General features: G+C 49.3%; 1 protein-coding gene across 1 annotated transcript; it reads right to left on the bottom strand.

The window, feature by feature from the left end:
- Window positions 1-10,251: 10,251 nt before the first annotated feature.
- Window positions 10,252-11,275, bottom strand: LOC148592338 (olfactory receptor 6C4-like). Its single transcript, XM_088535191.1, has one exon. The coding sequence runs from the start codon at window positions 11,240-11,242 to the stop codon at window positions 10,292-10,294; it is 951 nt and encodes a 316-aa protein (XP_088391317.1). The 5' UTR covers window positions 11,243-11,275; the 3' UTR covers window positions 10,252-10,291.
- Window positions 11,276-11,814: the final 539 nt, after the last annotated feature.

Raw genomic sequence — 11,814 nt, 5'->3', positions numbered from 1 at the left:
CTAAAGAGCACATAGGCTTCCATGGCAGCGCTCCAGTCGTGCGAGCTATCCCTCCACGTCTCTGTGATTCCAATGAGATGATGTCGCTGGGACCACACACAAATTTCCAGTTCGTCCTGCTTATGACCCGTGCCCTGCAGCAGGGAGTCACCCACGACGATTATCCGCTGCTTCTTCCGGGTGCTCCTTTTCTCTCTTAGGGGGAGCAGCCTTGCAGCATGGACCAGACTGCCTCTCTGTAGACAGCCCCCTAGATGGGCCTTGGTTCAAGGCCTCCTCTATCTGATCCCCAAGTTCCAGGGCCTCGTACCTGTTGGATGTGGTCACAGGTGTAGGTGAGGTGGGCCATGGAAGGGATCTTCTGCCACCTCGAGTGGGAACCTGTTTCCATTATTGATCATCCCTCGATACTGTTAATTCTGCCCCCTCTGCCCTATGGGGTATCGAGGGGTTCTCTGAGTGGCTTTCCTGGGAAGACTGCAGAACGCAGCTCCACCAGTCTATTTCTTTTTCACATTCCCTGATGGCCCTCAGCCATTCTACCTCCTCCTTTAGCTCCGCCACCAGGCTGAGGAGGTGGCTGCTGATCAAGGAGCTAAGGCAGGCTGTGTTTTCTCCAATCCCCTGGACCGCTGCATGTTTCTGTGGCGGTTCAGTCTGTGTCGCCACAGTCTTCCTGGTGGAATCTCTCCACCAAGTGGAGACCATGGCTTTACCTAATCTCCCGCTGCTGGAAGAGTCTGGGGAGAGGATTCTTTTCCACACCTGGGAGGAGACTCCCTGACCCCTGCCTGCACCAACTGCCGCACCACGCCCTGCCTGATGCCCTGCGCTCCTGGTCGCTTGCGCTCCCTGGGGGCAGCTTTTGAAAACCCTGTCTGCCCTGCTGGCCCCGCCCCCGCTGAGTCAGAGCCGCCTCTGGCCGGGAGCTCAGCACTGCCCACACGGGGGTCAGCGCTGGGGCTGCGTCTCACTCTGTTGTTCGCCTCTAGACAAGGAGCTCCGGCACGAGAGTCTGCTCCAGAGCCCTTCCCTTCGAGATCACATCCGGGCAGGTTCTGAGTATCTCCAAAGAAGGAGACTCCACAGTCTCTCTGGGCAGTCTGTCCTGGGGCTCTGTCACCCTCACAGGAAAGAAGTTCTTCTTCACCTGGACATGAAACTTCCTATGTTTCAATGTGTTCCTCTAACCCCTTGTTCTGTCACCAGCCACCAACAAGAAGAGTTTAGCCCCATCCCCTTTACATTCTCCCCTCAGGTATTTGGACATATGGATAAGGTCCCCTCTCAGTCTTCTCTTCTCCAGGCTAAAGAGGCCCAGGTCGCTTAATTTTTCCTCATACGATAGATGCCAAAGTCCCTTAATCATGTTCACTGCTCTACGCTGGACCCCTCTAGAAGCTCCACATTCCTTTTGTACTAGGCTGTCCAGAACTGTACACAGTACTGCAAGTGTGGCCACACCAGAGCTGAGAAGAGGGGCAGGATGAGCTCCCTCAACCTGCTGGCAACACTCCTGAATGCAGGCCAGGATCCCATTGGCCTTCTTGGCTAAGAGGGCACATCATTGCTGCCTCACGCTTACCTTGTTACCCACCAGGACTCCCAAATCCCTCTCCACAAAAGGGTTTTTTAGCAGCTCAACCACTAAGGGATATTTCTGGAAAATATGTCTCAGGAAACAGTGGTGTTTATTCCAAGGAGTTTCCCAAAAGCATGCTTCTCTCTCATTTCTGTCAGTTTCCTTCCTTGTCTCTTCAGCAAAAGGCAAAGGAAAGGGAAATCGTCCCAGGGCTTCAGATCGGAGGAAAGCCGTGAGTCCCTTTCCCTCTTACTCTGAAGTGATATTGCCAGGCCTGTGGGGACACAGAAGAGAAATAAGAAAGATTAGGACTGGCCTGTGTTCTTTTTCAGTGCATGAAGATCACTTCTCACCCCCTCTTCTGTCCCTTCACTTGAGCCTTCCTCACAGCCCTCTAATGCCCCTAAGGTAATCCTAGCAGGTCAGCACAGGTATGCATTGTCTTATGGACATGACTGATGAGCTGAGCTAAACCAAAACTGTGCATGCCCTAACTCTGAAAGACCTAGCAGGTACCTTCCCACGAGAACCAAAGAGGGCCTTCTCATGTCTTTCTGGGAACGCAGTAGTAACATATGTATTGCAATTTGTATAACATATGTATTGCATATAGTATGACCTTCACCCTTTATAGCAAAGCCAGGACAATGTCAGCCAATGGGGCCAAATGAAGCCTCAGGAAGGCATCTTTCACACTCACTGCCCAGAGAAGTGAGTTTGCTTTCCCACAAATCCACAGGGCATACGGATTTTCTCAGTCAGTAGCACATACCTCTTCCACCCACTTCCCCACTCGATTGTTAACTTTCTCAACTGGGGGCATGGCTGCAGGACGGCCCTTCCTCCTGCCCTTCCTTGGCTTCTGGGAGGATGTCCCGGGGATGGCTGGAAATACGCTGAAAAGAGACAATATAGAGAGGTGCTGTGAGCACAGAGGGACTTTGCTCTCCGTCCTGTCCTCACAGGAATCTGCAGCTGAAGGCAGTTCTGTTGGCTGTTGCCATGAATGATATGGGCTCAACTGACTGTGTTCACATGAACAGAGACAGAGATCACCCCCCGCTGAAATGCCCAGAGCTGCAAGATGTGACCACAGGAATGCTCCGTATGCCCAGGTACAGGCTCTCTCTTGATGCAGCAAGGAGAAGAGCGGGTTTCATTACAGATGGAGCCTCTAAGGGACACAGATCCCCCATCCTGGCAAACATATTGAACGCTGTCTGAAAGTCCCAGCTCCTTCATGGGATCCAAAACTCTTAGAGCTGCCTGGAACCTGTTGCACCTAGGAAGCATCTCACCCACACAAGCACACGGCTACAGGGTCACCCTCATCCGTTCCTCCAAGTGTCTCACCTGCCATAAGTTCCTTTTCTCTCAGGTTTCGTCCCCTGTTCTCCTGGCATATTTCTGTTTGCAAGTGTCAGTGGCGCGCCACTTTTTCTGGAGAGGAGACGATTGGCAGGAACATTTCCTGTAGGCAGAAGACAAGAAAACCCTTCAGGACAGCATTGCAGAGGGCTCTTGAAAAGGAAGGCTATGCAGTTCTTCTCAGCCTGAGGTCAAATTGTGAGGTGTCAGGCTGATTCCTCTGAAACCTTTATTCCTGGCTGGACTTTGACCATTCTGGACACTGCCTTCTCTCCGTCTTTTCATTTGTACTTTACAACATCATTTCTTGGACTAGCGCTTTTCTCACTCTCTGTCCCGTTGTGAAAAAGGAGACTTGCTGGGATGTATGGGTAGCCTAACAGAGTGTCTCTGAGGGCAGTAATTTAAGGCAAGGGAGCAGATCCTTGGATGTGCGTACTGATCTCACATGCCTAGAGTTCCTCTGTTGACACAATCAAAACCAATGAGTTGCTTTGGGGGTGTTTATGAGGCATGTTTAGGAGAGCAGGACATGGAAATGGAGGAAAGTTGAACTTGGAGATATTAGTACAGTTGGGAGCGTTGTGCTGCACTGAGGTCTTGTTCCCTCAGGACTCACTTGAGATTTGCCCTATTGGGGGAGCAGCGTCACATCTAGCGCCTCATGCTACCTGAGCCATCACACTGTCACTTGGGTTCCGATGGCCTACCCAGGAGCACAGAAGGAGAAGGCAAAAGCCTCCACCAAGAAGCAGCAGCTCCATTACCTTCCTGGACAGTGCTGGCCTCTCCTCTCCTCTCCTCCTCCTGCCTGGCCTTTACAGGTGCGCCAGGTGGATTTCGATCTCTACTCTCCACCTTGTACCTGGAAAGCAGAAAAGGCATCACGCTAAACGCGAGGGGGCACTGCACTTCCTTTGCACCTGGTGTGAATAGTGGGGACACAGGAGCATTTGGGAGGTGCTGGGAAGTCCCTCTTTTTTCAAAGCGCAATAGGCAGAAGAGGCCAGATGCTGGAGGAGTCTCTCAGCAAGGTGAGAGGCATCATGAAGACCTCCAACGCCTGGAGGGGATGACCTTTCTTCTCTGACTCTTCCCTGTGCTTCCTGTGAAACTGCCAAAGCAATTTCAACCCAAATCCCCTGTGTGCTTTTGGGATCATCACCCATCTCCTGTTCCTGCTCCTGTTCAGGCAGAACACTTTAGTCCTCTTTCCTACTCCTTTCCAGCATCCTTTGTAATTCCTGTCTCACCCTCCAGATCACTTGCAAGCCTTCCCAAGAACATCTCCATGCATGTGTAAAAAAGAACCTGTATCTCCCAGACACGTAATGGAACAAAACACTTAGCACCATGTGAGCCAGGAGAAAGCTTTTTACTTGACTAGTACAGGCTTTACTTTGGCCTACATAGGTCTCTGCCCCTCCACCAAAAAAAAAAAAAAAAAAAGAAAGAAAGAGATGACTCAAGTGAATATTTGAAAACACCGTTGTGAAGCATTTCATTCATGCAGATGTCACAGAAGAACAGAAGACTTGAAAATGTCCCAAGGTAGCAACTGCCAGGAACCTTTACTTTGATGCACATTTGAAAGGGTTCATGCTCATGAATGGCTTTCTGAGTAGCCTTCACAAGGCTTGGAAACACAAGGTTACAAAACATGCCATGAGCAGCTGCTTGCTTGGCCAGCCAAGGGCTAAGAAGGAAACATACTCACTCAGGAAAGACAATGACATGACCAGAGCGGGTCTGCGAAAGTGCAGTTTCAGAACCCGACAGCACCGAATTCCTCATCTGCGGCATCTGCAAACGAGACAGACATCTGGGACATGGTACCAAGAAAATTATCCAAGTGCTCACAGGGGAAACAAACTCTTCTACTGCTTAGAGAAGAAGCTGGTTTTGAAACTTTCGATTGTTCTATTCCCATCAGCAGCCCCTCACTTATGCACCATAACAAGTGGAGAGAAAAAAAGGAGAAGGGGGAGGAACATACTCAGGCCTTTGGCAAGGGTCAGCATTCAGAGAGTCAGTTAGCTTAAGTCTTTCCAAATGCAGAAATCAAAGGAGGCAAGCACATGAGAAGGCATTTCACTAAGTGGGCCACTGTGTTTTTCCTGCTGTCTAGACCTGATGCCTCCTCAGCTGATGAAGAAGGGGTCAGATGTGGGGTTAACCCCACAGTCTCTCCCAACATTCTCTCCCTCTGGGCCTTGCTCGTTCTGTGCCTCTGCTTCCTGCCCAGAGAGTGGGGTAAGCACTCATCACTGATTTACACGCTGAACTAGGAATGCTACAGAGCAAGAGGACCATGAGGATCCAATATTGTGAGCAGTTTATCCCAGTCACACTCAGGCCCTCCAACGTCAAAGGGAGGGGAATGAGGTCAACACAAAGTTGACAGAGAGGTCTGACATCTCCATTTACCCTGGCAACTTTATCCCATGAGGAGATCAGGACGAGCTTCCGGGGGGGGCCCAGAGCTATAGTTTTCAACAGCTTAAGGGGAATCAGCTGAGCTTGCTGCCTTACCATACCAGACATGTTCTAGAGAAAAATAGTTTCCGAGGACATCCTCACAAAAAGGGGCATGAAAGCAAGGCTTTTTGCAAGGAGCAAAGTCTGGTGGGACAAAAAAACCCCACAAAGCCTCCTGTTGTCTTGGCCTTTTTTCCTGAGATTGTTGAAATTGGCTCCTGGGTTGTATGAATCTTGAGTGGACCCAGTACACTTCTGCACAGGTTCAACTTCATTGCCAAGTCCTCTGAATGCCCAAGACAAACTGTCCCGGTAGCTGGCATTCCTCTCAGCCAGGACTGTCCATGTCCTTCCACAGTTTATGACAGGCTAATAGAATTGCATTGCCTTGGGAATTCAAAAAGGTAATGGGGAGCACTGGACAACTGGAGAACTTACCGCAAGAAGAGCCGCTAGCATCTGGTCGGTCCCATTAAGTCTTTCCAGGAACTCTTTGTAAAATTGCATTTTCACATCTGCCCCTTCAATTATAAGCATGCCAATGTTCTTGAGTACAAACACAACATTCTTCCCACTCTTGATGCAGCGGCGGAAGAGGCGCAGGGTCTCCTTTACGCCAGCCTCCACCGTTTCACGGGGAAGAAGGACGTATGCGGCTATGTGAGCAAATTTCAGGGGCTCACAAAGCTTATGGCCTAGGAAGCAGACCAAGAGGAACAAAGTTACTAGCAGAACACACTGAAACACAGCACCAACAGATTTGTGGTCTTCAAGCAAGCAGCTGCTCGAGAACTTCTTGCACTTTCTGGGAAAAATCATGCGGGAAGATGCTCAAAGCACTCTGCAAGCAGATGTGCCAAGCGGACAGCAATGTCTTCTCCCCTACTACAGAGTAGGAAAGAAATGGATACAATCATCTCCTACGAATGTGAGGCTCGATGGCAGGACAAGGAGAGGAGGAAGGGAGCAAGTTGCCTTAATGGGTGCCAGGTCACAGGACTTGGGCCAAGCTCAGCCCATTCCACATTGAGAAAGATTTCACTGGCCCATGTCACATGGATGATAGAAAGAAGGAAAAAAAAAAAACACTCACTGGTGTCCCATTCTCTATTTGAGGGCTCTGTAAAGCTGACTTTGGCCTACTACAAGGTGCAAGGGGAAGGGAAAAAGCAGCATGAATGCTGCTATTTGCCTTTACAGAATGTCAGCTAAAATGAGGTCAGGGAGAGAGGGAGTATAATGGTAATCGCCATGCTGAGGTCCTGAGAGCTACAAATGGAAGCTGTTTGGAGAACGTGGTGATGGAAGTCTGGAGCTCTAACAGTCACTGCTGAATAGAATTTATGCCCTGCTCAAAGATGTCCCAAAAAAAGGGAAGCCCAAGTTTCAGCATGTCCTCTTACCAGGGGCATAGGACTTATCATAGGTGCGGCTGTGAACCTCCGCAATACTCTTTGAAAGATTGAACACGGGTCTGTGAACAGTCACAAGGCCGTATTTCCTAACAGCGACTTGCTCCGTCACCACACCAAAGGTGCCAAGCCGAATAACTCTGACTCCCTGCAAAGAAGAAGGAAGAAAAGCATTATTCGAGTGCTAGGTGAAGAGGCTTCTGACTGGTCAGCTGCATGAGGATGGAGCTTAGTGTCCTGCTCAATCCTGCTGTGCAAAGGGGATGAATGGAGGAGTGGGGAAAGCCTTGGAGAACCCTTGGAGAATGTCTTTAGAAGAGCACCTGAGGTGTTTTCATTCCCCTTCTTCTCCATGCTCTCAAAAAATGCTAGGAAACATAGAGAACTCATCCCTCAAATACCTCCAGTGCAGAAGAAGGGCTTCTGGGGAGATGCAGAATGGCAGACCCACCTTGTTCAACATCAGCTGATCTCGAATGTACTCGGAGACTCCTTCCCAGATAGCAAGGGTCTCTGGAAAAGAAGTGGAAGATACATCAGGCTCTGTGTGGCCCCGCTCACAAAGGTGCAGCACATGGTTAACCAAGGAGGTGACACGTGCAGTCGTACTCAATGAGCAAACTGAGTCCAACCCTGAGAGGGTCTCAGCAGCTGAGATCGAGATGGCATTAATGGGGAGGCCTGGCAGCTCAGGTAGGCCTTCCCCACTGGGAGACCCCTGTGGCAGGGACTCCTGAGTGGGGTGTCCTGGGACAGTGGGGATAGCATGAGGGTTGGGAGCCAGGAATCCTGGCAGCCACACTGCCAAGTGAGGCAGAGGGGACCATGAGCCTGGGCTCTGGCAGCAGTTCCAGCCCCAGCCACGCTCCTCCAGCCCCAGGCTTTCCACAGTCATGTACACAGTTCATGATCTCCGTGAGACTTCCCGAGATAGAGCTCCCAGAGGCCTTACCGTGTGCTGGCAGCACTGGCAATGGCTGCCCATGGGACCTGCCATGGCCAGAGTCCCAGAGCTCCATCCTAGTTTCTTTGCTCTGGATGAAGAGCAAACAGGAGGTGATGAGGAAACAGCTCCTCTCCTGCTCCTCCTGTACACGTCACCTCAGCCCTGTGCTACTCTGGCCGCCCCTCGCTGGTTCCCGCTCAGGGTCGTGGGCTCCTCGCAGCAGAGCAGAGCCGAGAGCAGTCCCAGCGCGTGGGCTCTCCCAGGCTCGTCGCGACGTGTGAGGAAAGGTCGCAGCGTGCGCTCTGACTGCTGTGCCTGTGACACGGGATGTCCCCTGTGAGCACAGCCCATGTCACAGAGGGGTCTGACCCTCCTCACCACGGGCCAAGCTAGGGCTGGCCCTGCGGTGGAGAGGGACTGCATGGGGTGCTCAGGGGCTGCCCTTGCGCTACACAGACTGTGAAACAAAGATGAATCCTCCTTTCCCCGTGGGTCTTGGCTTAGTCGGGCACTGCAACTGCACGCACATGGCCATGGCTCCGCGCGCAAAACCTGTCTGCCAGGGAGGACAACGAGCTTCACGCCACACTCACCCCACAGCTGCATAGTGCAGGTGGCTGCTGCCACCACGGGAGGGAGTGCTAACCACTGAGCCCACCAGCCCACTGAGCTGTTCAGGGTGGTTTGCAGCCAGCCTGACTACAAACTGCTGCCTAAGGAAGTATGAAGGCCAAAGTCACTGTGAGAACGAGAAGGATAAGGGAAGTGAGACCACCAAATTGAGGGATGAGATCCCCCGCTCTGGAGTTTGCGCAGGCGCAGTCCTAGAAGGATGATATAACAGAAAGAGGGAGATTTACCCACCCCTGGGTGGTCTCCTGGCATGTACTGGCCCTAAGTGACCGGACGCCCCAGGGGATAAAATACGAAGGTCAGATATGGGGGACGGAGACTCCCAATATTGAGGCCAATGTTGTCTTCTGCGGGGACGCCCGCTATGATTGAGAGCCTGCCAGCCCCTCCAGACTGCTACCTTGGAGAGATGCGTGGTCTCGTAATTCTGCTGGCAAGTATTATTCAGTCACTAACTTTTTCGTATTCACATGTACTAACCAATTCTTATTCGTTTGTACTTGTATCTATGTTGTGTTAATTAAAGGCATCATTGTTATTAAGTCTACTTTTTGTCCTTGGATTGCCAAATCCTGAGCCCATTTGGCACACATGGGATGCAAGGAAGTCAAAGGGAACACCTGATAGGTCTGTCCTACCAGCTTTGGTAGGACACTCAGCCATGGCTTGAGCACCAGACTGACACAGAGACCTCTACTCATGATGAGAAAATGATGCAGGGAGTCATTTTTGGCCACACAGCGATCCCAGGACATGGCAGCCAGGAGAAGGCTTTTGATGTTGCTCAGTAAAACCATAAAATGCACCTGGGCAGCACAGTCAAGGAAGGAGAACTTGCCAGCTTCTGCCAGAAAATCCAACATCATTTCTAGCCAAGTGACTGATATGTAGCAGATAGCCTTAAACTCTGATGAAACCAGGACGAGAACAGCTGTTTATGATATACGCTTACAAAAGCATTCACATTATCCAAGTGAAAACCACAGGGTAGTTTTCCTAAGAGAAGACTTGAATTCACAAACACACAAAGTTTTAATATTTCTTTGTTTGTTTTCCTGGCATACTTACTTTTTTTTTTTTTTTTTCTTTTAGGTTTATTTTTGGAGTTCTATGCCAAATGCCAAATTTTGGAGTGCTATGCCAAATCTCCGAGATAAAAATAGGATTTTAGGAGGGGAAAGTGGTCAGCATCTGATTCTTAATCTACCTACCTATGCATATGAATGAGTAGGAAGATTTGAATTTTTACTCATTGTTCCCATCTTTTCCTTAAAAGAGAATCTTTCTATTACGGGCACAGATCTGATTTTGAATTCTTCCGTCTCACTGTTCAGTTTCTCCCTCTCTTTCTGGCACTCCTCAGCATTTCTTCTCTTTCTGCATCTAATTTTTGAGAGCCTCCCATCTTATTTCTATCAGCTATAGCTTGTACTTCAAAGAAGAAGCATTAACTGATGTTACTCTCCAGCAGAACACTTTATTTGAAACTTGAAAACTTCATTTGAAAACATGACTATATGATGAAAATTTAGTAAAAGTAGTAATAAAAAATTGTCAGCCATTTCTTTTCACTTTACCACTCCATTTTGAGTAGTCTTTCTGTTCCTTTCAGTCTTAAAGCCTTTTGTTCTGATTAGAAGACTGTTTTGCGCCCAACAACCATATAGCACCACACAGACCTCCATCACTGCCTGAAGTGTAGGAGAATGTTGGTGGGGCCTGACACAACAGTGCTGCCGTGAAGCTGACCTTTGAGACATGCTATTCCTCAACATTGGCTGTAACGGGCCACATTCTGACGGAAGAGACCATGAATGCTGAGATCCTGTTGAGATTTGTCAAGGATTGACTTCCTACAAGCCACGATGATTCTCATGGCTTTCTGGCCTCCTCAGCCATCCCCAGGCAATGGTGCCAAGCATTTTTCCAGGCTTCTTTCATTTGCTGATTCCTTAGGCTGAATATGAAGGGATTTAAAAGAGGAGTCACAATGCTGGAGAGAACAGAGAGGATTTTGTTGAGGTGTCCAGGGTTCGCGTGGGAAGGCCTGACATAGATGAAGATGGAGATGCCAAAACCCAGGGAAACAACAGTGAAATGAGAAGCACAAGTGGCAAAGGTTTTCTGCCTGCCCTGGGCAGATGGGATACGGACTATGGTCAAAATGATCCAGGTGTAGGAGAACACAGTCAGTGCCAAAGAGCCGAGGAGCAGGAGAATGGACACCACAAAAGCCCTCAGCTCAGCAACCCAGATGTCCGTGCAAGCGAGGTGCAGGAGAGGTGCACTGTCACAGAAGTAGTGGTCAATGATGTTGGGACCACAGTATGGCAGCTTGGCTTTCAGGATCACCAATGGCAAGATCAAGACCACGCCACCCACCCACGCGCCCAGAAGAAGCTGGCCACACATCCTTTCCGTCATGATGGTGGGATATCTCAGGGGGTGGCATATTGCCACGTAGCGGTCATAGGACATGATGGCAAAGAGGATGAACTCTGTTGCAGCCAGGGAGAAATAAAAGTAGAGTTGGCTAAAGCAGCCAGCAAAGGAGATGGTCTTCTTCTCTGACAGGAAGTTTGCCAGCATTTTTGGAACAACAGAGGAAGTCATGGACATTTCAATGAAGGACAAATTGCTGAGGAAGTAATACATGGGAGAATGGAGATGGCAGTCTGTATACACCAGTACAATGACAAGAGCATTTCCCAAAACAGTCACTAAATAAGCAAGCAGGAACACCACAAAGAAGATGATCTCCACTTCATAGCGGTTTGGAAATCCCACGAGAACAAACTCAGTCACAGGCGTGACATTCCCCATCCAAATGTGCTTTCTGTCATGGTGAGAGGAAGAGAGCAACACAGTTTCTTTGAATATTCAATTCATTCATTCAAAATAAAATCTTTCCTCACTACTTATATCTCCATTTCTCCATTCCTCCCCATTCCACAAATATTTGTTATTGTTCTTTCCTTCAAAAAAAAAAAAAAAAAAAGGCGGGGGCGGGGGGAGAGATAGATAGATTTAAGATGCAGGTCTTTGCTGCCAAGGTCCTTCCACCTCTGTAACACCAAATCAAAAATTGCCATCAAATCACAATATGCAATGCACTCTTTTCCTGCTACGTTTCCAACTTCCCTATTTGCAGGTCATGCATGCACAAAGCAGCAAAAACTGCTGCAAGGAAATTATTCTCCTCTTATGCTTGTGCTTTTGAACTTACCTTCTGCACAAAGAACACCCCATATATTTACATTTGATAACTTGCTGAAGATATCTGTCTCCAAGTTCCCAAAGAGCTCTGCAGTTTCAAGAACCTGTGGAGTTGCAGCATTCTTCTGTTTCAGCAAATTGTGGAGAGATACAGAATAGAAGTGGATGCATCCTACATT

Source organism: Tinamus guttatus, unplaced genomic scaffold, assembly GCF_059628265.1.
Source record: "Tinamus guttatus ecotype Peru unplaced genomic scaffold, ASM5962826v1 Tinamus_guttatus_pri_ptg000618c, whole genome shotgun sequence".
Taxonomy (NCBI): Eukaryota; Metazoa; Chordata; class Aves; order Tinamiformes; family Tinamidae; genus Tinamus; species Tinamus guttatus.
The sequence above is the reverse complement of the archived record's forward strand: the minus strand, read 5'-3'. Positions and strand labels throughout refer to the sequence as shown.

Bases quoted from the DNA above. Each gene is read 5' to 3' on its own strand.
- LOC148592338 (XM_088535191.1), bottom strand. From the start codon at position 11,242: ATGGGGAATGTCACGCCTGTGACTGAGTTTGTTCTCGTGGGATTTCCA.